The sequence below is a fragment of the Lingula anatina genome, chromosome 1 (assembly GCF_051362555.1).
Source record: "Lingula anatina isolate TDL-2025a chromosome 1, LinAna3.0, whole genome shotgun sequence".
Classification (NCBI taxonomy): domain Eukaryota; kingdom Metazoa; phylum Brachiopoda; class Lingulata; order Lingulida; family Lingulidae; genus Lingula; species Lingula anatina.
Window position 1 is genome coordinate 6,402,891 of NC_141767.1, and position 27,840 is coordinate 6,430,730.

Genomic DNA, 27,840 nt, shown 5'->3' on the forward strand with positions numbered 1-27,840 from the left:
TGCGTTATAAATGTGATATCGATGTGACTTAGTTGCTCTTTTCGTGGCACCTGCAAGATTAAAGTGGGATTTAAATGGGTAAGAGGTACAGTTTTCCTTACAAAACCAGTTGTTGGTTTCCGCACTCATGGTATATCCAAATAACACAATGTTTTAAATAAAATGTTAACTTCTGGGTTTTTTTTTATGTTTTCAATGTCATCTGAGGTACTAGCAAGGGGGGGTGGGGGGAGGTATATGTAGGGTAGGGAAGGCTAAGACTGCATTCTCACAGTTTTAGATCGATCCATTTGGATCGACCAAACTCCCTGGTGGTTCATGCTAAATTGCTGTCAGCTGAGTGCGCACGGAAGTTAATTACCCCCTTACAGATTTTAGTTGGCGGGACAGACATTTAAGCTGGCTAAGCTGACAGTAATCTAGTGAGACTCCCCATGGGGATAGATTGATCTAAAATCTGTGGGAATGCAGTCTAAGAGATCATTCCCACAATTTTTGGATTGATCTAAATTGCCATTAACTTAACTGGCTTAAATGTCTGTCATGCCTAGTAAAGCTGTCAGGGGGTAATTATCTTTACCCTAGCTAATTCGGTATGCGTGACAGATATTTAAGCCTCTTGAGCTGATAGCAATTTAGTGGGAACCCCCAGGGAAGTCGGTTGATCCAGATGGATTGATCTAAGACTGTATTCCTAGAGATTTAGATCGATCCATTTGGATCTGGGGATCTAACTCCCTGGGGGTTCAAGCTAAATTGCTGTCAGCCGAGCGCACACCAAAGTTAATTACCCCCTTACAGCTTTTAGTAGCCGGGACAGACATTTAAGCCTGTTAAGCTGACACCAATCTAGTGAGACTCCCCAAGGAGATAAATCGATCTGAATACTATGGGAATGTGGTCTAAGTATGGGAATCCAGTTTAAATCATGCGTTAATGTTTTCTTTGACATGTGCAATTTGTCTGTTCTTTTCACAGCTTTTCTGTCATGTCTTTTATTTATAGCTCACAAATTCAGAGGAGTGTGACATATATGATATATATCTCATGGTAAATATGTCTAACAAGGGTGTTGTGTTGTTCAAAGCTTCAAAAGAAGATGGAAAGGATCTTTATGTAGACGTAAGCTCTATTCATTTTTTTGCAATCAAATAATTAAATGTATATTTCATTTTAGAATGTATAGGTCAGTGAGAACATATGTTAACCATCTTGTGTAATTTGATATAAGAAGTTGAACAACATACCAAGTTAATGGCTCTGTGATTGCTGCAGTTGAAAGTTGAAGAACACCCAACACAATGTGTAGCCTTGCAGAATGTGTTTCTAATGTTACACTACTATCACAATTGCCAATTAAATGCAGGATACTTGGCAATCATAAATTCACTGTTGCCCTTTTTTCAAAACCTAATAAAATTTGGAAAATGTGCTAACTTCAGTTTTTTTAAAATTTAAAATGTTTTGAAACCTCTTTTTCAATGTATTCCTGATATTTTCTGTTCTGATTTGGTATGCATGTGTATATTGTTACTCTTTTGTTCCCTTTCTACAGCTTTTCCAACAGAATGGTCTGTGTGCAAGATGTATCCCCGTGTTAAGATTTGATTTTCTCAACCTGGATATTCTTCATGCAGCCTTACTACAACCAGAGAACTACAGTGGTATCATATTTACCAGCCAGAGGGCAGTGGAAGCAGTGGAAAAGGCTATTCAAATGGTGGGCAGTGAGGAAGGTACTTACATGTTTGAAATTGTAATTTACTTGTTGTTTTACTTAACTTGATTTGTTTAAGTAAATCTGATACCATACCAGTTGGAATTTAGATAACATCTTGGTTTATGAATTATCTGAAGTGTTTTTTAGTGAGATTATAAAAGTAGATTTAATTTTGCATTTTGCTGTATTAATGTTATGTGAAAGCAAATGAAAATTATAATTTTCGTTTCTGATCCAACTACCAAGCTATGAACATTTTTGCTCATTTACATGAAAGCCGTATAACCACCCCATCATCTCTCTCTTTCTCTTTCACTCTCTCTCACACACACTCACACACATACACACATAAAAAAAGCTCAAGTATTCCATATGTGAAGCAGACATGTCCAGCAATGTTTGAAAATCAGAGGTCAATTTCCATATTTTTTCTGTTAACCTTGTACATCATCACTTTGTTTGGTTCAACTTGAAGTGGGAGGTGCAGCATACAATACAACACATTCAACACAATTGATTTATAACTTGCTCAGAAATAGGTATTGACCAACAACTATTGGACAAAGAATAGAATCAAATCAAGCTTAATTTGATTAAGTATGTTAGGTTCAAATCAGTCACTCAAAAGAGACCCTGTCCTGTGCCCTGGATGGAGCCCTCTCTCCCTTTCTCTCTCTCTTTCTCTCTCTTGCTTTCAACAGTCTCCTTAATTATGCTTGTGTTTGAATTTAATTTTAAAAATCCCCTTTGAAATGTAATTAATAAACCTTGTCATTTATAGATGTAAGGGGTTTTATTATTAGCATTTCACCAAAATTAAAATTAAAATACAATATTTTAGCTTAATGAACATTTTGAGCACTATATATGTGAGTCCTGACTAGTCAAATTGATGAAAGGGCCCGTATGTTCTCTTTTCTATAAGATACCATTCAAAGTTTGATAGAGTTACAAACATATTTGATAAAGATATGAAATTCTATAAAGATTGACGTCAATATGTCGCACAATAAAAAATTAATGGCTCAGCTACAAAAAATTAAGTTCCCCATAAATATTTAACAAAGATATATATTTATAGAAACTTGAAGATAGACAGTGATTAAATGATGAAATCTGAATGAGGAGAAATTGCCTGCAGAAGCCTTGTTGCATGTTCATTAAATGTCATTGATTCTTTAATTACATAACTATGAATTCAAGTTTGACTGAAAATAATCAATGATTAACTATACCACCTGACGTCTAGTCAGCATCATTGTTAATTTATTCACAATAGAGTTCTACATTCATTTGCAACATTTTTCATGCATCATGTTTTTATTTGGTCTTGTCCAGTTTTATTCGTTCCTTCATACCTCATTTTATAGAAGAAAAGCTGAGCTGTTTGAAGAACTCTTCTAACTTGAACTGCTGTGTCGGCTAGTTGTTAAGGTTTTGGGATTCTATTCTGCCTGTGCCTTCTCGATAGAAATCCTATAAATTGAAGATTAAATGAGGTGTGAGTAATCAGGCCCCTGGCTGGTACCCTAGAGAAAAACTTGGCTGCTCATTTACTGGCATTGTTCCTCTTAAGCCAATATAGGTTTGCTTCTGTATGAGAATTATTACACAATGGGTGTATTGATGATATTTTGGGTACATTTACTTTAGTAGTCTCATCTAAAAGGCACAAATATGCTTTTAGCTCTTGAATTTTTATTCCTAATTTATCATCAAAGATTTGTATAAATTATCGGGATCAAAATCAAATATTCTTTTCCTTTTGTATTATGTTGTTAATTTCATCATCAAAGAATATTTGTAAAATAAATAAGAATCGTTACCAAATGATCTGAAACAGTTAATTATATACTTTATGAGCATGTTAAAGCATTGGATGATTTCCAGAGCTAAAAGATATGGAGATTAAAGAAAAAGTAGTTTCTGGTTATAGATCTTACCAATAATTATCTTGGCATGTCAGAGTTATAATAGAATTAACACTTATTATTTGAATAAAATCTTATTGATCTCTTTGTGTGAAATATTTTACACCTAAGTTTATACTTAAACCAAATCTCTGAAGAATATGCAGTTAGCAGTTTGATAATATTCACTCAGGGGAGATATACAAAATGCTCTTGCTCACCTCTGGCCGTAATCCAAATAGTCCAAATATACAAGGAACCTGCCCTTTTGTGTGACAGGTACATTAACCAAATGGGAAACTTTGCCAATAATGTACAAACTTAACATGTAATTACGTAGTCATTCTGTTTTTTTCCCTTTTTTGTCCTTTTTCCCCAGTCATACTTGAATCATTGAAGATCAACACCAGAGGTGCCATGGTGGTGCCACATGTCACAGCCTCCTTGTTTGTTTTCAATTACACCACTGAGACAGTGTGATACGCGGGGTGTTTACCTTAAGAAAAAGAAAGTGCAAATTAAGATTGGAGGAATAGGGCGGGTCCTAAACACCTTTAAAGCAAGTGATTGCTTCTTGATACTGCCCTTTGATCTTACTTAATGGAGCATGAAGGATTAGCGGACGGTGCAGTCTCCAGACTCTGTGTAGCACCAAATGAATGGCCTCTCTCCGAATAGTGCACCTTGGCTTTTCATCCTCTAACCTTTACAGAATTGTAACACTAAAGATTAGGTGGTTGTTGACCACAACAAGTAGGAGCATAGCCCCAAGCAGCCAGTTTGTACAAATAATATTGTGCTCATTAATTTGTATACAATAATTATTGAACTCTGTACACACAGTAAACTGATCCAGCAACAATGGAAGGCTGGCTTACTGGCTACTTAGTGCTCCATGATAGAAGTCAGTGCCCTATGATTTGATATAAGTTGCACTTTTCACAGTGTGGTCACATTGGTGCAACAGTTGGTGGTTGCAGACTGTCTTGTGCTTATTAATTGGGTTAATTAAGCATGTGGATGTGTTGCACGGAACATAATTAGATATGCTAATGAGCAAGTTGAAAGGGAATAGAAAATGAGGCTGACTGAAAAACAATTAACCTAGTGTTTACTTTGTCTCAGCAAGTTTATAAGGTTTTGTCAAGGCACCTAAGTGAAAGGACAAGAAAAATAACTTTCTTTTTTCTTAAGATACATAGTTATTGAAAGAATTAAATTAAGGGACTAATGAATTAAAATTGCTATATAGTCTGGTGTTATTTATTATATTTTAATTAACTTCTATTAATGGCCAGACACAGTCTTGAGATACAACTGAAACTGTGTTATTTGATAATACAGTAAGTGAATTAAGCACGAAATTCAGATTAATTTACATTTATAGGTTCTCTATTCTACAAAAATTCTAGATTTTTATAACATGAAGATAATAACAATAACAATGGGCATTTCAACTTAATTTTCAAGATTTTCAGCAGACTTTGCAATTAATATTTGTAGCCACTAAAATGGCTCAATCATAACATTGGAGGGTGGAGCAATGAAGGATTTTTTCAAATTAGGCGCTACTAAGCATATTAAGCAGCCACAAATTTCCTGAAAATTCATCTTTTGTTTAACCTTTTTGTAAAATTGCATTTACAATTACTGTATCTCTTTCTATCCGATCATATAGTCCTCATCTTATTTGTTCATTTTTTTCTCCAGCTGTGGTGCCATGGGCCTTGTGGAATATAATGTAGTTTTGTTTCTCTCTCATATGCATGTTCATATATTCCTTTCTTTAGATTGGACCAAAGATTTATCCAAAAAATGGGCAAAACTTCCAGCATTTGTTGTTGGAGAAGCTACAGCTGCTGCAGGTAAAGATACATTTATCATATTTTAACAGCAGTTGAATATTTTTCGGTTTATTTTAATGGACTGTTTAATACATAATTTTGATGCTTTAAACATTATCTTACCAGTAAGAGAGTACTTAGCCAATACAGAACTACCTGTGTACTGAGTATGTATTGGCAACATGCCCAACAAGAAAGAACATTCCAAGATTCAATTTTTTGCTTATCTTAGAAAAACTGTCTCTCTCCAAAACTTAAAGAGTCAAAGATTTATGTTTAGCTCTGGATGTTTATGACTGTGTGGTTGTATGTTTTATGCCTTATGTAGATGTCTGAATTTTATATAGTTGGTTGCGAATGTGTTGTGTGTGGCCATAGATCTACTGCAGAGTTTGGTGCAGGTCACTTGCTTTAATCAGATTTCTACAATTTGTAAATGAAGACTTTTCATTAAAATAAATAGGTTGAAGTGTGTTGTATCAGTTTGCTTTCTTGTAGTTGCCAAATAGAAGTATAAACAAGGACAGAGAATATATATTGTTTGAAAAGTAAACAATATATTGTTTCTGCCAGGACCCAAATAAATGGTAAAGAAACCTGTGCGTGCCTTGTTATGATATAATGTATTTCAAGGAAGTGAAGCGTAAAATCATAAGTGATCTGTTTGTGTTGGGATCATGAAAACAAAATGTTCTAGAGTTTATACACAGAATGTTGACACTAAATAAAAATGAGTTACGAAAATTAAGGTGTGAAATATAAATGCTGTCAGAAAACCACAAAATTATGATTTAGCCAGCAGTTCATAGGTCAGAGGTGTTCATGAAAAAATTAAAGAAAAACCTGTCAATGTTTTCAAGCACCTTTCAGAACAATTACAATGAGTTAAACTGTTGATTGTTTTGCTGTGTTTTAAAAAATATCACCTTTAATCTTGTTTTAGATATTCTACCTATTGGAAAATGCTAGTTTGTTTGTTTGGTTTTAAGTTAAATACAAGGTTTTATCTCAGAATGTCATTGTGGTCACTTCTTCTTTGTTGAGTATTTAATGCAAGTCAGAAAAGAATAAAGTGTGAGATAAGTGAAAAACCAAATACAAATTAAAGAACCCACTTTGTATTTAAAATAAAATTTGATCCACAGAGTATAAGATAGCATTGTCTGTATGTTACAAACCATTTCCCATCAGACTACAGGACTAGATGGAACGGTAAGTTGTTTGTAGTTTTTACTATGCAACTTGATGCTGGTATGCGTAAATCTGAAGGAAACTTGTTAGAAATTTAACCAGATGAATATTGTTGAATAATGTGGTTATTGACAAACCCCTGTGGACATGAATGTAAGATGACCCCTAACTACAACAAGGTTAATGATTCCTGTTTGTTTTTTTCCACAAGTGGATTACCTCAGTGTTTGTAGTTCTTTCACAAATGATGGAAAATGATCTAGAATTTGAAACTAGCAATTATAGAACATAGAAAGAATGAACTCGGTAGATTCTTTTCACTTTTTTTGAGGTACTGCCACAACAATTTCACCTCTGTCTTGTTTGTCTTGAGGGTAAGGGAAGTGCATATAGTCAAGACCATTTTCCTCATTCAGTCCTGTTTACTAAGCCTTGATTCACTCAAGATTTTGATTGCCCTCAATGGACAGATGGGAGATAAAACTGACATAAAGTTGCCAAAGACGCCCCTCCAGATTGGGGTCTAACAATGTTAAGATGAAGTCAGTGGACAGACACCATCAGTACCATGAATGACACCACTGCTGTCAAACAGAGTGGCATCTTTACTGGCAGCAAACTGCATTCATCCTGAATAACAGACCAAGCCCTAACTCCTGTTATTATCTGAAATTTGAGAGGTGGAAATTTGAGTTTAGCCGATTAATAGTGGATTTTTAGTTTGATCTGTGGGGTAAAGGGGGAGGATGGATCTTGAAAGCTTTTACGTGTACCTATCACCCTGAACTTACGCAATCATGCCTGTTTTTGCCTTTGGGTCTCATTTCATGAAAGATGACAGAGACATGAAGATTAGATTATCATGATAAGGTGTATACCATTTATTTTGGGGGATGATGGCCTCTTGGTTATGTTACACCTGCATGATGCTTGGGCATTTGTCCATAAGAATATGTAGTATGATACTAGTATCATAAATATTTTGATGTCAGGTACTTCTGATTTTAAGGGGGAATTCATTACCTTGTACATTTTTTTGAAACAGACTTGTTCAGTATTTACTTGAGTTATTAATTTGAGCATTGATTTGTTCTGAGAACATAACATGGGATATTGTGATTGAGTATTGAGAAGTGTCTAGAGTAAAAGAACTTTGATTGTAAAAATGTTTTGTTAAAACTTCTGAACATTTCACACTTTTTTGGTGTGGTTTAAACAGTTTAGAGAAGAATTTAATCAGCAAAAACTTTTGATTGTAAAAGTTTTTTGTTAAAACTTCTGAACATCTCACACTTTTTTGGTGTGGCTTAAACAGTTCAGAGAAGAATTTAATCTGCTGTGTTGTTATAAGAATAAAATAGTAATTTTTTCTTCAATCAACAGCTAATATTGAAATTATCACCTGAATAATAATCTTTGATAAAGATGATACAGATAGACATTGAAATATTGGAGGTAAACAATTTCAATATTCATAGTATATCGAAGAAAAAAGTCTGTTTCTAAAGAGACTTATCATGTTTTTACCTATGAGGCTTGCGTGTTGTCTCTTTAAAAAGATTAGCTTTTTTATCATTTTAAGATAGAGACCTATTTCACTGAAAATTACTGCTGTCCTACCTTCCCAAAATATTGTCACTTTTCTTAGGTGTGACCTTTTAACCTTCAGTATTTGATTACAGATATTTATCATGATATAACTGCTAAGGTTCTGTTCTCCGCCTTGCCCTTGCCACCCATCCTATTCAGCATTAGCAGGCAGTACACTGCCACCTCATGGAGACTTCCCAAGTTGTGAACTTGATTGTGCCAAAATGAGACTATAAAACAAACTAAAATATTTGATTAATCACAAAAATTAAAAGAAAATGTTTTCCCTTTCTAGCTGATTAGCTGTGATTATTGTAGAAAACATTTTCAATCAAGCTCTGACTTAATGTGAGGTTCTGAAGCCAATGTGTTGTGTATACCATGGACTGAGTCGATGTTCACTCAAGCATATAATTAGCACAGAATGGTTCCTTGTCCAACGTGATGAGGGCTCTCATTTCTACTGAGGATGTATGAGGTGACTGAACATGGTGAAAAGTATTAATGCTATAAAAAATTAATCACCCTCCAATGATGTATTTGTGTCATTTTCAGCTGCATGCCTGTCATTTACTACCATAGGAGAAAACACAGGAAGTGCAGAGAGCCTGGTTCCCATCATTAGAGAAGGTGAGTTGTTTTTTTTTTTAACTTAATCTCCTTTAGATCTAGAATGTCATTATCTTATCAGCTGTCACGGTTATGTAAGCCATTTTATTTTAAACAGCAATAAGATACTGTCTTGCCTTTTTTTTCTAATTTTGCAAGTTCATAAAAAAGTTAGACCTAGACAAAGTTAAAAAGGCATTGTTAGCATACAAAGTATACAAGAGACATATTTCACTCTGAGCAGTCTTTCAGAATATTTTTGTCACACTATTTTATGCTTCATTTTCCTGAATAAAGATAAGTGTAAGCAAATGAAACTTTTATGAAATAAGATGCCTACTTAAAGCATTAAATAGATTTAAGCTCTTGAGTATATTTTCATAATCAGTTACCTCTGCATGTCCCAGATTAATCAACAGTTGATCTCATTTAATGTAGAAAAAAAAATTGCATGAATAATGCATTAGACTTCTGAAGTAATTATTAGCAATAATTTTTCCTAACCACAAACATGCTTACATGCTTGTGGCCAGGAGTTCCAATGGCAGCTGCTTGGCAAGCTGGAGGTTCTACAATATCCCTGTAATTATGAAGAGAACATAAATGCTTTCACTTAGCCTAGCTTAAGTTATCACATAAAATGATGTTGACTGCCCTGAGGTGAAATATGCAAAAAAATTTCGGAGACTAGAATTTTCATATGTTGACTGTCTCAGTTTTGAAAAAGGGAACGAAGGTAAAATTATGTGTTGGTCTATTGCTAGTGGTATACCAGGACTCAATGTATGTACAGTATGCAGTTACTGAGTTCAGCAACAATAGAAAAATAGACTTTTTTTACTATGACAGGTGAAAAAATTGATAAAACAAAATATCCATTAAAAATTGCAGTTAAAATGATAGACTAAGATAGCAAAATCAAGTGTAAATTTCATTTAATTGCAAAAGTATAATGGTATTTGGGAAAATATTGAGCGTATACAAGCTTTTGATAAAGGCAATTTCATTTGAAAAAAAAGTTGTATAAAATTCATATTTTATAAAGATTTGGGTTATTAGAAAATCTTGAAAGGCAATATACTGAATTATAAATTGATCTTGAGAAGATCTCAAATTGAAACTGTACTGCTGAATTAAGAAGAAACCTCACTGTTAATTGGATTTGAGTAATCTTTCTCAGAGATTATTACAATGTAGTCAGGAGTTAATGCCAACATAATTTGAAATAATGATAGGATGTGGTGACCAAAATAATCATCCCTAGATGAAGTTGTGAGCAATTTTCAATAATTATTTACTTGACATATGCCAGTGTAGATACTATTTGACATAACTTAAGCTGTACAAGTATGAGTACTATAATGTGAGAGTGCTGAAGGACTAGCATCATGACAGTTTGAGCAAGTGTGACTCTTTTTCTAAAAGTTAACACTTATGTTGTACTTTTTCTAGAAAGTAAACACTTATGTTGTACTTTTTCTAGAAATTTTAAGTTTTCCAATGTTGATACAACACTGAAAACCTGTAACATGAAAGTGTTTTCCATTTTAAATCATTGATGATTATAATTGATAATTAATTAAAAGTAAACAAACTTATTGATTTCAAGTGGAAATTAAGAAATTATAATTTTTTTAGATATTTCTGTTTTGAAAAACACATTACTTATTTATATTTTGAAATTAGAAATAGCTGGATTAATCCTTAAGCACGAGTGACCCTCTTAATTGCATGACATTGGTCATGCTCCCAATTTGATCCAATCAGTAATATTGATTACTTATGTTCTGTGGGAGAAATTAAGAAATTAAAAATTCAGCACTTTCAATAGAAGGCCCATTCTAATTGCATCAACACTGCTAGAGTAGCTAGGAACAACAGGGGCATGTTATTTGGAAATGAAGCATGTATTGGCTTTCTTTAAAATCTTAATGATTTTTGCAATCAACAAGTGCGTCAAGGTATTTTTGAAGGTATGAGACAATTAGCTTCTGTAATGGGAAGTTAAAAGAAGTTACATTTAATAAAGAGCCACTCAACTTAATTAACTCTAGCCCATTTTCCTGACTATATTGTGCATACATGTGCTCTGTTATTTCAGTGAAATAAAGGGGTGGGGCAACAGAAGATAGGTTTAGGCATTTGTTTGATAACGTATTGGAAAACTGTTCCTTTTAATGAAGCTTGTTTAAAAAGTCCTCACTCAATTTTGGTCAACACATTCCTGTTTAGGCAGCTGATCAGTTACACAGGCTTCTGGTTAAGGTAAGAATTATATAAACATATACATGGAGATATGTTATTTATTTATTTATTTATTGTAGTTTATGATCTGTTTAATTAAGTTAGCTGCTGGAAAACTATTGTGATTTCAGTCTGTGATGTGAAGGAAAAATTATTGGACTCCAGAACAGAGATAACATTTGTTCTTGGAAAAGCTACAGAGTAAGTCTGATAGAAAGGCATGGCCACATTCAGACTGCCTTAATCTTTGATAAAACAGTGTTCATGTTACACATCAGTAGTATTTTACATTTAAAGATTGCAACTTATGTTGCAATATTCCTAGATCACCCTTTTCACAAAGGCATTGTGTTTCAAACGTAGCATGAAGAAAGCCACTTTTTCATCTAAGTTTCTGATTATTTAAAGTTGTGTAGAGTATGCTTACTTGCTTTCAATATTACCTTGTTAAGTATTGTTTTTTTTTTTTTTTTTTTTTTTGTCATCATGTAGATGTTTCTTTTAAAAATGTAACATTATTAAGGGATAAGTATAAATTGCTGAGGAAAAATCTGATGAAAAAGGATTTCTACTTGAGTCATTTTCCTTTCTGATGACAAATCAAATTGATACATGTTGCCTCTAAATGTTTATCATGTATTCAACATGTTTAATGTTTATGAAGCAGTGACTAGTTCTTTTGTGGCACATGTCAACAAATAAACCTTAGATCAAAGTGGTTATTATTGTGTAATTACAGCAGGACAGAGCAGAATTGATACCTGATGTTATTTTTGGAAAGATCTCTGTTGCTTTTGATAAGTTGAACAGTGAAAACTTTGTATTTAATATTATGTGGTTAAAATTAGACAAATTTGAAATAGAAATGAAAATTATTATTTTGAACAATTCACAGTTAATATGTTAAACTCAGATACGTCAGAGTATTAGACGTTTATTGCATTTTTCAGCCACCTGGTCAACATTTAGATGATATGCTAAACACTGTAGTAAACAGGTTTAACTGTTACATCCATTACAATAAACTGATATATATATAAGTTTAAATGTTTTTGATGAATAACATCATCAGGCAACTTTTGGTGCTTTGAAGGTAAATGTTTAGATAAGTACAATGCATTTGTTTACAAACATCACTATTGAAAATTGCTATCAATGCATTCAGCAATTTTATAATCACTTCAAAATGTGTTTGTTGTTTGTGAAATCAAAGTTACCTGTGGTAATTCAGGTAAAAGAGAGCATGCATAGGTGCAAACAGGAAACATTCTCCTTGATTGTATTTCAATTTCAGGTGGAAAATGACCTGGTCTTTCAGTAACAACCTTGTGATCTTTCCTGTGTCTGTTTTACGCCCTATTTGTCACAAACTGAGTGGCTTTAAGCCAGTGTCAAACTCAATCGGCCCAAGTCCATGATATGTTTGAGGATCAACGTATCAATTTCTCCCACCTTGTAGTTTTACCTGCAAATCAGCACATGTAAGCTTTTATCTAAATAATAGATTGAATTACAATTTTACTTGATTTTCCCCAATTTCCGCGCATAAAGTTGTTTTGGTAGGCAATGTTTGGCATATATTTGCATTTTGTGTTGAGATAAAGGCTACAGACCCAACAGAATAAAGATTCAGACTAAATCTATTCAGCAGTTGTCACTGACTTTTATTTTGGACTTTTCAGCTGTGAAAAAAGGAGACAGGACACTGTTATTTCCTTGTGGCAACCTTCGCAGAGAAACTCTTCCTCAGAAGTTGGCAGATGAAGGTGAGGTGACCACTGTTTCTGTTTCTTTTTTGATTTTTTAACAATAGTCAAAAGTAATTTTTATGGTTTCAGCAGGTACAAAATTGTAAATGAGAAGAAGATTAGCAGTGATACCCATTTCAACTGAAGTTTTCACATCAAATTTTGAGTTGAAATCCATCTTATATCTTTATGGTAGGGCATGCACACCTGTCAAAGCATAACTTTTCATCTTGGAAATAAATGAGGTTGTCTTTGTAGAGTTATTTTTGCAAAATATCATTTCATGGTCATGATCATAAATGAGAGAAAACCCTTATCTGTATCAAGTCAGAGTAACTTGGTCCTCTTTTATGGCTTCCATCTTTGAAAGTAGTCATTTGTCCATGAAAGATGCTATCAGTGGATTTTCAATAATTTGCATGAAATTCACAAATAGAACAGGAAATATTTTTGAATACTGAGTTACTATGATGAACTGAAAAACATTTCTTTTGTTCAGAGTGGCAAGAGTGCAGGTAGTTGTATTTGTAGTCCACAATTATCATGGGCAAGCTTGATATCAGTAATTTGTACTTAAACAGCATGTATATCCAGAATTGATCGGGTAAATTGTGTGGAGGGTGCAGTTTGTGTCTTACTGATTTGGTGCCCCTTACTTCAGCATATTGAGCTCAGACTGGGGAGTTAATTAAAGAATTTTATTTGTAGACATCTCGGATCCATCAATACCCAGACCTAATTAGGAAAGTTAATTTAGTACCAGAACTATCAAAATTGTATTTTTTTCATATTGATTGACAAATAAGATGTTTGTAAATTGTCTTCTTGTTTTGTTTGGTTAATTAAGAACTGGTCTTTGATGATTAAGTTTTAGCCGATAGGCTCTTGCATAATTAAGGGTGTCCATAATTTGTAGGGAAAAAGGCCGACCTCTGAGACATTGTCATGGCCCATTGAGGCATTGACCAGTGGCACATACATGCATCAGCTCCCGTATAGAATAATCCATATATCAAAATATTGAAACAATTGATCAGGGTGAATGCTGATCCTAAGGTAATGAATAAGACTCAGCAATGTCCACTGTGTAGTTGTATGTACTCCTAAAAAGACATTTTAGCATTAAGGATCTATAAAAAAGAAAATTCTTAAACATACTATACATACTATGGCATGTTTACTGTCATATATCCAGTGCAGTGTAAATTGTGTGATAAAAGCACATCTAACACATTCTGATGTGGCTGCTGTGATCTCAGCCTGACAGTGTGTGGTACACATTAGCAGATATGATACAAGACAAAATAATAAATCACTGTTCTTAAATGAAACAATGAGCTATTGTTTATTATTAACAATATGTCTGTTTTACTCAACTGATTTTTTTACATTGACACCATTTATACCAGATATGACTTAAAAACAGATTCATCTGTATAAATTATGATTTGCTAAAATTGATTTTTTTTCTCGACAAGAGCCTGCTATAAAAACAGCTTATCCACCAGGAGTTGTTTTGGTTTTATGATTTCCTGTATGGCTTCCGCTTGGAAAAAAATGTTTTCATTAATAGGGATAGTGTTTGTGTGTGCATCTTGTTGTGCCTCACTCTAGCTCAGTCTTTTAATTATCTCAAAGTTGGCTAGAGAGGAGACTGCTACCAACTGAAACCAATGTGCATATACAGACTACTATTATAATAACAGCTGAGATGTTTCCAAGACAATTTACTATAATAAATGTTGACAAACTGGTTTGTGTCTCTTTCCCAACACACATACACACGTACGTACGTACGTACACACACACACACACACACACACACATACACACACACACACATACTGAGAAAGAGAGAGAGAGAGAGAGAAAGAGAGATGAGGAAATAATTAAAACTTGGTTCCGTAACCTGTATCATTTATCAACTGAATTTCATTCAGTCACGTCTTTTAAGCACAATTTTAAGGTTTCTGAGTTTATGTCAAATTGGTTGCGTGTAAATTTACATAAAATCTAGCACTAACTCTGATGGATTTTCAAGAAATGCCCCTTATGCAAGAAAGATCAGTTTGTACAAGGTGAACTCCCTCTTTATCAAACACTGAGCCTGTTATTTGAGAGCAGTGGAAAAAAAGTGAAGTAAAGCAAAGAACAATTGGTGTTGATATTTGTGCTTGCATCAACAGGAAGGTGTTTGAGAAGTTTAGTGCCCAAAGATAGGATTGCCGGCTTAACGGAGATCAGAAAACTGACAAATCACAGCCCGAGGCCCATGACTACTGATTTGTTGACTTAATGAAACATTTAGTAGGGATAAGAAACAAACCACCCAGTGCAAAGTTAACGGACATGTAATTAGTTTTATGAAATGCACTGTAATTACTGTTGACTTATAGCTTTTCATTCTTTATTAGTTACATTACTCTAATGGATCTCAATTATTTTTTACAAAAGAAGGTGAAGAGAGTAAAGTGAATTTTTGGCAATTTAGAATGGGTCATAATTGAATCTATTATTGTGATTCATTGAATATTCCATCTTAATATTGAGTCCATTTAAGAGGTCCAATAATTCACTTGTAATGCATGAAAACTATTTTTATTGAGCTCATAAAACTGTTCACACAAAAGCAGCTTAATTAATGTCATCTTATCAAAAACTTGATCTGACCAACTGCATTACTCCCAAAATTTTTTTTAAAGCCAAAAATTAAATCTTGGACAATTTTATATTCAAAAGTTATTTCACTCACTTATACTCTCATTGTAGTAAGCAAGAAAGCGAAATGAGGATCACATAATATCAGCCACCCCTGGCCCTGGCTATAGATTCTTCTCAACTCCACCTCATTAGGCATGGTAGAGTAGATGATTAACTGAATCAGCTTCTGTCACACTTCCTCTCCTCATCAATAATATTGGAATTATGAAGAATTGGTGTCTGTTTACATTTCATTTCAGGGCCCTACAATGTCATGCTCTCTATTAGCCAGTCTATTTAGTCTACTATTTATTTTTGTTCAGCAAGGTGGAAAAAAAGGACTAGTTGCTCAAATAGGTCAGTCACACCACTTCTGCTTCAACAGATTAACACAACTTAATTTGTGATGATAGCCAATTAGTGTGACTGTTTAAAAGCGGAAACTGATGTTTAGATTTTTCATTCATAACTTTGCTGCCGTGTCATTGATACCAGCTTTGACCAAACAAAATTGCATTTTGGTAAGTCACATTTTTATTTTCAATTTTACCAGCAATTTTAAGATTTCAAACATGATTAGTTAAATATGATTGGTGTATTCCATCTTTACACATATATATTTTTGATTTTTTACAAAACAGAGATAACAAGTGGTGTTTGTGAAATCTTTTGCTAATAGATAATTAGAAATAAGAGAGAAAGCCAATGATGAAGAATAGTGAATAGGAAAGCCAAAAAACTGTTTGCTCAAGGTTAAAGAAACAACATGAATTGAGGTTGGAGTGTTGGCAAAATGATTTAAAGAGCTGTACAACATGGACTCCGTGTTTGCAAAAGTCTAGTAAACACCCCAAGGCTTGGGTTGAGGTCCTTATGGTTTGACAACGGAAATGAAATTTTATCTTGAGGATTGGATGGCGAAAGTTTGCCTTGCAACCAGAACATTAAAAGTTATTCACAGTGAATAAAAGTGTCATGTAGGGGTGGAGGGTGTTGGTAGGGGGAGGGGTGGAGGTCATTGATCTTTTCAACTGATGCTAAAATTTTCTTATAGTGCTCAGGGTGATCAAGCACTGATAGGATTATATCATATGGAAGTGTTCAAAGATTTTTGTAGTCAATACTGATCTGTAGAAAATGGAAGTAAATCTTGATCTTAGCAGGATCTGAGGGTTTGTGCAGCAGGTGGACATAAAAATGGGCAAAAATGTAGTCTCTGCTCTGCCTGGATAACAGAGGGGGGCAGATAAGGGCTGATCCCTGGGTGCACACCTCTCACTCATGACACAGGGACAGGAGAGGGGGCTATCTTGTAAGTGATGATTTAAATGTAGTTTTTATTTGCCGTCTTTCTGTTTGCTGGCTTTTTTTTTCATATTTTGAGCACCATTTTCCAAGGAAAGAATTTGAAAGACTTTTTTCATTAATTAGTTAGGGTAGGGATGGACTCCTTCATGTTATCTAAACTTATTTTTGATAGATTATTATGCAAAAATAGTTGATCCACTTATTAAAATTAAAGGAGATTCTAGTGTTAAGGGTTTTAGCTTTAAATAAATTGAGAAAAGAGATTAAGGCTTCACTGTAGCATGAATACAAAATAGGTAAGAAAAGAAAAAAATAATACACCTGATTTATTTACACCCATAGATGGCGAACTTAAGGTTCTTCCTCAGCAGAGCATGCAGACATATGCAGCAGGCACATGCATGATTTGTTAATCCTGATTATTATAGGTATTAGTATCAGTTACTCAACATGCCGCAACTCCAGACATTCACTGGTTAAATATTCATTAAATAAACACTATCTGATATCTAATTCACTTTTCTTGTTATTTTACTGGAATACACTTACAAGAATCGAAGTTTCATGAGGCAAAAAATCTTTTTCTCCTTTTTTGGATCACAGAGATGCCGCATAGGTTAAAGATCAGGTAAAAATTACTGGTTTTTTACACTTCTCAAAATGAAACCTAATGATGCTTACGCAATTACTCAATAAATAGCAGAAAATAGTCTTGATATCTGAAGGTTAACTATGCAGGTGCATGCATATTATCTCCCTATAGTTTTTATTCAGTGCAAAACAAAAGAAATTATTTTGATTATTTATCTGCATTCTTTTGGGTTTTTTTTTCATCTTGTGTAAAAGTGCCCAGTTTGTTGTGTGCTCTTTGTTTTAGTATTGACCTCTGTTAATTCTCCAGTATTGTAGACTGCACTGGTGTTGATCCGGGTGAAGGGATCAATGACAGAAGTCAATAGCATCAGGTCAAATAATGGCTCTTAATAGACTTTTCTGTCTTGATGAAAATGAAGAAAATTGAAAGCATCTTATTTTAGCTGTAATTCCAAGTTTGAAGTCTATGTTACTGTTCAAAGATGAAAAAGAAAGAGGAGGCAGTTCCGCAATCCATTATCAATAGATGTGGTGAAAAAATGGTCAATATAAACAAGGCACTTGAAAAAGTGCCAATATCTATTAATCTTTTTATAATTCACACATAAATCAAAACATTCTTTTGTTAAGACTATACTAAAGTAGACTGAATAATTTTGTAAAGAAAAGTTCTTGTTAAGATCAATAGGAGAAGTTATAAAAAAACTGAAAAACATTGGGAATCTTTCAATTTGTGTTCATGCACTAATGAAAGCATCATAATTCACTTTACTGGCACTTCATTTGTGGGAATTAATTAATTTCAATATTGTTATTACAAAGGAATAGCATAAATGGTTGAAGAATGAAATCTTTCCTTTTTATCTTTAATGCTTTGCATTTTTTGCATCCCCAAAGCAAAGCAAACCAGTGTACAGTTTTAATTATTGTTATTTAAGTTCATGGCTCTTGCTGTCAGACACAAATAGTAGATTACACGTCAATGTATTGCCTTCAATTAGACTAGGATCCTAGAATTAGATAAGATTTTGTAAGTGATTACTTCTGTGATTTAATCTTGCATCACCCAATGACGCACATGCTTCAGACAATTAAGCAGTTACTGTTAAAATGAAGAATTCTACCCATCTCTCTGCCTAATGTAGAGATCATTGTAATCTCCTCTGAAATTAATTTATAAGAATTTCTGGACCTATTTGTGTAGAGGGTTTACTATTTGATTCTTAAGTCCAAATTTTTTAATCAATTCAACAGAGAAAAAATAGATATTCAGACAATTTGGACACCTTATTGTACCTCATTAAAGAGGGCTCATAAAGCAAGGGGAGAAGGTAATCAAGTCTTTATACTTGGTTGTGAATTATGTCACAGTTGGCAATACATACCCTTGACTGTTCTTTATTGATTTTTTGTGTTTAATGAACCTAAGTTGTACTTGATCAGAAAGATTATATACATAGATATTATGTAATGGTAACTTTTTCATATATATATATTTCATATATGTGAAAATTCTACAGGTTTGACCATAATTTTTGTGATGCAAATATGTATGTTACTGAAAACCATTAGTAATATATTCTAATAAAAAAAGCCCTTTTTCTTTTACATATTAGTTCAATTTTGGATAAACATGTAGCCAATAAAAACAGAATAATTATTGGTTGAAAATATCTTGTTATAACTTGAGTGCAACATTTCATTCAAGTGGAGGACTCCTGGGTATCTCGGGTCAAAGTAGACTAAAGTTTAGTCTAAAAGCTTAGACCAAGTTTCAGTCTAAAGCCATGTGCTCTGGTGACTTGACTCTCCCAAGAATTTCTCTTCTATCACATATGGCGACAGAACATCTGCAGGGACAGCTTGAAAATAATGGAAAAAACCTTTCTTTTTACAAAGTTAAATCTGCAGATATTTTTGATAAGAAGTAAAGAAATTAAAGTTTTATAAATATAAAACTGTTGAATTTAATCACTTTATGCATTTATAGAGATAGCCATTCCTCTTCCATGTTTATGCTTTTCTCATTACTGTTTGTCCAATCTACTTAATTTTTTATGGATTTTGTACTTTGAATAAACAAATATTTTTTATAATCAGTGATCTTTTATAATTTGTATTTTATAATGGAGTGAAAGGTTATGCAAGTTGTCTGGACCCTAATCAATGGGAAAGTTGTAAAGTAATGCTAAAAGCATTTACGTGATAATTACTGTTCAATTACTGCAATTTGTAAATAGGCACAAATATTTACCTGTGAAATCAATATATAAATTCATTTTGCCCATTTAATTAACTTTTCCTCACGTCGTTCACCTTTTCCTTACCTGTTGCAATTGTGTAAAGACCTCAGAGTGCAACACTATGAAAATTAAAAATTGATACCAATTAGAATTGGGTACATAATCAAATGACTTAACTTAGAGATCAATATGTCCAGTGCAGTGAAAGGTTCCAGTTATTTTTACCTTTATGCAAAGTTGTCTTGCGTCAAGGGCTGCGTGTATTGGTCATAATGACTCAACAGGTTGTTACCCAATGAAATTAATTCTCTTCCACCTCACTCTCTAGTTAATTATATAATTTTGACCAATACGCTTTTGTCTGACTAACCACCAATGGCAGTCCAGACTTTAAGTATCGGACTTGGTTGTGGACTTGTCACTTTAGATGTACGTGGCTTGGCGTGCAGTCAGAGTTTAGGGGAAACTACAGTAGCTGGAAAGGACTGTGTATTTTCAAACATTTAAGAACAAGACAGGTTTTTTTAAACATTACAACAAGATAACTTAAGAGGTAGGTGTTAAAAAGCCTTTGAATGAAGGAAAGGAAGGTTGGAATTTTTCTTAATGTAGCCCTGTGGATGTTTATGAAACTGTGTGGTTTGCATGTTTTATATTTACTTTTTTCATTAGCAAAGCTGCATTGGCATTACTTGGAAAGTTTTCAATGGAACAGTGATTTCAAAGAGTAGATATATAAAATATATGCAGAAAAGCACAAAGGTTGAAAAAATTGAAGTCTTTTAGCAAAGCTGTGTTGACATTAGTTGAAAAGTTGTCAATGGAACACTGATTAGGAAGTGAATACATGAAATATTTTGCAGAAAAGCACAAGGATAAAAAAGTTTGAAACAGTTTTTTATTGCAGAATTTTATAGATAAATACTGCAAAATATTTTTTCTTAGCAGCAACTGCAGTTTTTACATACATTTTTCTTTTTTTACAGAGGTTACTTTTTAGTTATGGACATTTCATTTAAGGTCTTTTTAAATAATTTTTATATTTTGAAAGATTCTGTCAAAATTTTAATCCAAATTGTTTTACTTTACCAGGTATAAACCTGAACAGTATTACTGTCTACAATACAATAGCAGATCCTAATATACAGGAGACTTTACTTCAGTATATACAGGAACAGGTGAGTGGCTGATTTTATGCTAATTTCAAGTAATATAAAAAAACAACACTTTAAGTTAAGGATTTGAGTAATTATCTGTGATATTGAACACGATAATTGAAATGATTTTTGTGTAAGAAGTAAAATATTTGCTAGATGTGATTGCAGTGTTCACTTTGCTTGATAACATATGAACTGTAAGGCATGGCCTAAATTTGGAGACCTAAACTGAAATTATTTAAACGTGAAATTTACTGTTTAAGTCATAACATAAATTTAACACAAATTATTAAAAAGCAAAAATAAATTTAAGAAAAAAAGAGAAAAAAATTGTAGCAGCACCAAGTAGAGAGGGTGAACTATTGATTGCCCCATGCTTTGTTTTTCTGCCTGATTTCCTGGCAGCATGGCCCAACACTACATCAATACAAAACGTGCAAAATGTCACATTTCTCTACTCTGCAGACCGTACTAGAGCTTGCTTGACTGATTTGATAAAATAATCTGAAAAACTTTGAATAAAACCTCCACAAAGCCTCTGTTTTGAGGGGGAGGTATAACTACAAAGTTATTTTTGCTTTTCTGTGAAGTGTAAACTGGGGAAAATGTTTTAAAGAGTGCATGGTTGATTTTGTTGAGATTTAGTTTGTGACATTCTGTGGTGCTCTGAAGAAGCTGCCTGGTTAACATGGGGACGCACATGCAAAGTCCTATGGAATGTTGAAGCAAGCAGAATGCTGGTCAAAAAGTTCACGAAAGATCAAAGAGTGCATCTCTTTTAAATCACCCCTAGGTTAAGAAAATACGTGCTTAATTTGAGCCTTCTCTTTCCCCCCCTCCCCTATTATTATCATCATGGATGTCACCACCATAATTGAAAAAAAAAAATCAGTTTGTATTGCTGTGCGGTATTCAGGTCAAAGTATATCAACATCCTAAATATCTTCTGTCTGTACATTTTAACTTCCACCATACTAAGACACATGTGCCACTGTACCCAGTTTCTATACTGATAAAATAAAAGCCTCAGGGCCGAAACTATAATGAAATGTTCAATTCTGAATGGGTGAAATTTGCTAAGTAAACTTATGAACAGTAAAACAGATTCCATGGTCATGTCTTGGCTGAGAGATTACCATACAATCACAATACACAGGGTCAGTTGGGCACCGGAAGCCTTATGCCCGATCAACTCCGTGGAGTTATTTTTACATCGTGTATGGAAGATCAATGATTAGAAAAAACACTGAAGATTTTTGAAGAATGAACTAGGTGTAACAGGAAATGGTATTAGGTTGAATTTTTTCCTCATGACTTTGCTTTTTAAAACAAAACAGAGCGCCTGTAATGGAAATACAATCCATCTAGTCAGGAAGTTTTGTCAAAAAAAAAAAAAAAAAAAAAAAAAAAAAAATTGTTGAAAATATTAATTTGGGATGTAGCAGTTATTTACAAATAATTTTTCTTATTGACACATGATTTTCATGTTGTATGTTTTTACTTTTGTGAGGTACATACATTAGGATATATTTATTTGCTTATTTTTTATCACATTCACAAAAATAAGAAAATATAGATTTTCTCATAGGGATCATAGCTTTAGCATACCCCCCTTGGTGTTAGAATATTTTCTGACTTACTGACTCTCTATTGATCCTGCAGTCCCTCTCTCTGTACTACGGCATAGTTTGTGAGAATACCAACAGCTCCATGCATTCTCTGTGAATGAACAGTGGGGGAGGAAGCTGACTGAGATGTCAGACAGTGTCACTGTGCTCCACCCCATTCCTTGGTACTGTAAAGTGAAAATCCACTATCTTAAACCTCTGTAAGTCACTATTGATTTCCTTGAGACCTCTCTTTGACACTAAAATATATAAGGTTAATTAGTATATAGCTGAAACGGTGAAATTCTTCCAGCTTTTTTACCGACCCACCTCCTGCTATGAAGCGCTGTGTTTGAACTGTTTCCGCTTGGTTTTGCATGGATGATAGTTAGACAACGTGTATTGGAGAGAGAGGCTATACTATTGATTGCTTTTCGATAATTATGATTGCACATCTTTTCCAAAATTACAACCATGCCAATTGCAATTTGAAATAAATGATTGAATATGCATAAAAATCTACACAATTGAGATGCTCCTTTAGTCATCATTTCCATGTCTTTATTTACAAGGGACAGAATAAAACTCAGCAGTATTAAATGATAAACAAGTCAAGATTTTAAAATTGCTTAAAACAAAGAAATAATTCCTTTATTGATTCTTCCTTTTGTGATGCAATATCTATATGTAACAGTGGTTTTAACACCTGGTCAGCGAGGGGTGTGAAATGTGTGACCTAACAGACAGACCCACACTGGACAGACCTACAGCAAAGGGCCAGTTGGTCAGTTTACCCCCACTTGCCTGGGGAAACCTATAAAGCAAAAAGCAATAAAAGTAAAGAATCAGATTTAATGGAAGCCATAGGCCCTGAAAGCAGCAGATGGAGTGAGGGACATACGTGAGCGGACTTACATGATGATTGTCTGCTCAGCAACATTTGTATTAGAAATTTATTTTTAAAGAAATATTTTCAAATATTCCCCTATTTTTTTTTTTTTTTTAAATGAATGACATGGATTACATATCTTCATTTTCCATGCAGAGTACATACAAGTCAGTTATTGTAGAAAGTTTATTTTACAGGGTGAGCCAGGATTTCTAGTGTTTTACAGTCCTTCAGGAGTGCAGTTTGTGGATCCAGTTTTGAAGGATATCAATTTTGATTCCACTACAACAAAAGTGAGTTGATTATATTGATCTCTGTTTGTAAACATTGTTATAGAAGTGCAAAATGTTGTTAACTTTGAATTTTAGTTTCATTTTACACTACTGCTTCTCCCAGAGTCAAACATTTTTTAGTAAATATTTTTTCTTATCACATTGTAGAAGTGATATTCCTGTTAGATACCTATTCTGTAACTATTTCTTTGCTATTCATTTCATGTGTTGTCACTAGATGGCAACAGCAGTGCTGTTGGCAGCTAGAGCATCTTTTTTATGCGCCAATTTTCAAAGTTTACAAACTCTCAAACTCTGACAGAAAGGACAACAAGAATCTATTGAGTATATTTAAGGTGGCTGGGATGTATTAGGCAGACCTCTGTTCTTCATGAAACGTGTCTGCCAGAAAGAGATGTAAATCATAAAAAGAACAAATTGGCTCAATTGATTGTTCTTGAGGAGTTAGAGTACAGACAAAAAGCGAGCTGTCAATTCATGAGTGAACTATTAAGATTACATGAGTATGGTGGTGTGCAGGGATTGACTCATGGCCACTAAAAGTGAGATGGCACAGATTATCAGTAATTGTTCTGCACGATTTACACCAATTTGGTCCAGTGCCTCCAGCTTGTGCTCTTTAACAGGGCAGCAGGAGTACCTGCAGAGAAAATGGATCACAAAGCCATGCTCCTTGACAAAGAAAAACCTTTTTTCATTTAAACCATACCTATCGCAATGTGAAGCAGCTCTAAATAGCTGCTGAAAACAAAACCAATTAAATTTTCCAATCACAGGTTCACTAGGGTTTCTGGTAGCAGGTTTATTTTAGGACTTAAGTGGGAATCGAAATGTAAAAATGGCATCACATTTTTTGCTGCTTTCCTAATTCAAGGTCTATGTTTCAAGTTGGTCAATTGGGCAGGGCAATGGAGAAATGAATAATCCAAACTGAGTCATTTTTTTCACCTGCTAAGTGCAATACAAGCAAAGCAAGTTTTTCTGGTCTCTGTTGACTTGTGCCACTTTACACGACAAGAAACATAATCTCAGACACCTACCAGGGTAACTTGATTGGTAAAGAAAGCAGCTAGCGCAACAGGTAGGGACAGGTCTCCATGTTTACAGAGTGTGCTGCAACTTTTTCCATAGGTGGATACGTAAACAGTGATGAGAATATGTGAATTTGAAGAGTTGTTGGTTCTAAATTGAATGGTCATTGTCTAACAACATGATAACTTAGTTACCACAGAGAATGAGAGTGAATGAGCAAGAGTTTAGATATGTGTATGACCTCTATAAAATGGTTCCAGTTCTGGACAAACTTGCAGCAAAGAGGCCAAATAACCATTTAAGTAACACACTTTTTTAATAATTGTTAAGAATTGAACGATTGTATTTGTTATCTTAAAACAATAAACAATCACTTTTTTCTGCAATTAAGCTAAGTGATCAGTATTCACCTACTTATGTGTTTGGTAAATCCACAAAGTGAGAACTGTCGGCTCTCTGCCTTGTTTTGTTTCCGTGACCTCCAGAGAAGACCTTCTGATTGGTGCCAGAGCTGCGGCACATGGTCCCCCTGCTCTGTACTCAGGCAGTCCCATAGCGGAGTGTTACGGTGCCCTATCATAACATCCTGCTAGCTAAAATTATAACAAACTTGCCAGTAGGCTCCAGAACTATTTTTGCATCTTCCAAATTTTTTTTCCACTTGGTTGTGTAATATAGTTAGTAACAGAGAAGAATGATTACAATTTGAGCTTTGTTGCATGTCATGCTGGAGGGGTAGAATACATTAGTTGACTTTTTTCTTGAAGTTATTTCAATTTCTGAAACTATTTTTGAATTTGTCAGAGTGTGCAGGAATGAGTTGGTTGTGATACGTGGAATTAGTGCTTCTCACCTTTTTAACATTCTCCAAATTTTTCACACATCTTGTCACAGAATCTAAATCTGAATTGTTTATTTTATATATTATTTTCTCAAATCTGCTGGCATTTATTCTGTTGTCTAAAGCTGAAGAACATTTAAAGCACATTATAGTACTACATATAGTTTTACCGAAAGCGGCATTAGTTGTATCAAATATTCACCTATTTACACATGTTGACACTCATTTATTGAAATAGTAACAGGGCTAAGTGGCTTTAACCTTTCAATTAACAAGATATCACACTCCCCTTGGAGGCAGTCTTGTTTTATTTTTAAAAGCCGACCTCTTCTTCAAGAGCATGCCCATGTTAAATTTTTGGTGAAATTCCTGCAGAGTGTGTGGCAAGGTCTTTTGTGTTCTGGCACAGGGTTATGAAGGTGCTTTCTTAGGAAAAAATTTGAAATTAAGATTTTGAGACTTAATTAATTTAGAGATCTGCAAAAGGAAAATAAAGAAATGAAGATGAATTTCCAGCTAGTTTTCTCCACCTGCTCTCCAGACTGTGCCAGTCACATTGGGAGTCTTATAAACCAGTCAACTGCAGACATTTTAGATTTATCTTCGTCAGTTTTTCTGTAACCCATTACACATTCTTACAAGCTATGTTTTTGTAAAAATTGCCGTTTACATTGTTTTCTGCTTGTTGTTTGGCCAAACAGTGTGGCCCACACATACTCCAGCCCTGGAAACCCATGTGTCAGAGGAACAGCTGCCCACATCTTTTGTCACTTCCAGTGGTCTTTAAGACACTTTACTGATAGTTTTTTCCCACAATGGGATTCAAAACAATGAGGAATTCCACTTTTTTCCTTTTAATTTTTTCATGTTTTGTTTTTAAGGACAGAAGGGTAGAATGTGTCTTTGTCTCAATGTTTTTTTTTATGGTGTGTGTGTGTTTGTATTTGTCATTTTTTTATCCTGGTATTTATGAGATGGCATCTGTACTAGTTATGCATTGCCCTTATAAATCTATCAATTTGTTAATGTCGATAGTTATTTTTGTTTAAATTTTTTTTAACAATTGAAGCTTACTGTTGAATGTTTATTTGTATTTTATTGTTAAATATTGACAATATTTATTGTTAATATTCAAAGATATTTGTATCTTGATAATTTTATGTTCCCCAAAAAATTAAACACTTTTCCAGCACATGTAGATGAATGCATAAATTTATTTTTATATCTACATAAATATAGATATTTATATCCCAAGAAATAGTAGTAAATGCTTTCTAACTATCCAGAAGAATGTGAGAATTGTCTTGTCTGTCAGTGGCCTGTCACTCTCGTATGTCTGCAGCCTACCTGGCTCCCAGGCCCAGTAATGTGAAGGTAAAGGACTAACAAGCCCACCTGTACCAGTCTGTTACCAGTTGTTTACATGAAACCATTCCTCTTGTTGTTCTCACCACTACCTTATGGGGTCAGCTTGAAAGCTTTGTAGCAAGAACCAAGTCAGATTTCAAAGTGGTTTTGACCTGGCTAGAATGCTTGTACAACATGGAATACATGCGTTTGATGAGCTAGACTTCAGTTTAGTTAGATGTGAAAGAGTCTCAACACTTGGTGTCTTGTTATTGCTTCCAGCGCTTTTTCTCAGGACAAGTTTGAGAAGGCTAGAATGGAAAGATCAATGGTGGAACAAAATGTGATATACCAATTCTGTTTAAGGGCTTTGATGAATGTAAGGAGGATTTATTGTATATATGTGGGAAACTGTTTGATATTGCAAATACAGTGAATTGTTTTTTTTTTTTTTTTTTTTTTTTCACAAAAAAATACAAATGCATTCATGTTACATGCCCTCTTTTTTCTTACTAGAAGACCATTGCCTTAGGGATATCCATGATATCTTTATCTACATGTCATGCACTTGTAGCCCCCGCCTCCAATTTCTGTACCTTCTGGCTCCATGAAACATCTAACAGTCAAATAGTCGGCATGTCAGAAAATTTCTGGCACTTTCCATGGGCGTGGGACTCCTCCAACTCACACTTCACTTACATGCATACTTTTCTTCTGTACCTTATAAGTATAGAATCTTAATTTAAAAGATGGCCAAATGTTAAATAATAACCAATGATATATATAGAAGATGAAATATAAAAAATGTGAGCTTATTTTCTAAGATTTCACATTCATGCAACATATACTCCCATAAAATCTTTGCCTTGCCATATGTTCTGCCTGCTTTTTGGGACTTACTTCAATAGATTTATAAAAAAAAAACAGGAATAAAGAAAAGTAAATAAGCAACCAAACTGTGCATTCATCCCAA

The 27,840-nt window shown here is 33.9% G+C and overlaps 1 protein-coding gene and 1 long non-coding RNA gene across 3 annotated transcripts; one reads left to right on the forward strand and one right to left on the reverse strand.

Moving 5' to 3' along the window:
* The first annotated feature begins 12 nt into the window (after window positions 1-12).
* Window positions 13-25,069, forward strand: LOC106177573 (uroporphyrinogen-III synthase). Its single transcript, XM_087001475.1, has 9 exons — window positions 13-78; window positions 1,006-1,122; window positions 1,556-1,736; window positions 5,421-5,495; window positions 8,811-8,885; window positions 12,791-12,874; window positions 20,794-20,879; window positions 23,552-23,647; window positions 23,865-25,069. The coding sequence occupies exons 2-9, from the start codon at window positions 1,048-1,050 to the stop codon at window positions 23,943-23,945; spliced, it is 753 nt and encodes a 250-aa protein (XP_086857601.1). The 5' UTR covers window positions 13-78; window positions 1,006-1,047; the 3' UTR covers window positions 23,946-25,069.
* LOC147763871 (uncharacterized) lies at window positions 1,875-27,425 on the reverse strand. Of its 2 annotated transcripts, XR_015331987.1 has the most exons (3): window positions 25,094-27,425; window positions 22,499-22,653; window positions 1,875-3,196 (listed from the first exon to the last, which is right to left on the reverse strand). It is a non-coding gene; the product is annotated as an uncharacterized LOC147763871 (long non-coding RNA). The 2 variants fall into 2 exon arrangements; XR_015331989.1 differs by lacking the exons at window positions 22,499-22,653; window positions 25,094-27,425 and adding an exon at window positions 3,852-4,375.
* Between the last annotated feature and the right edge of the window lie 415 nt (window positions 27,426-27,840).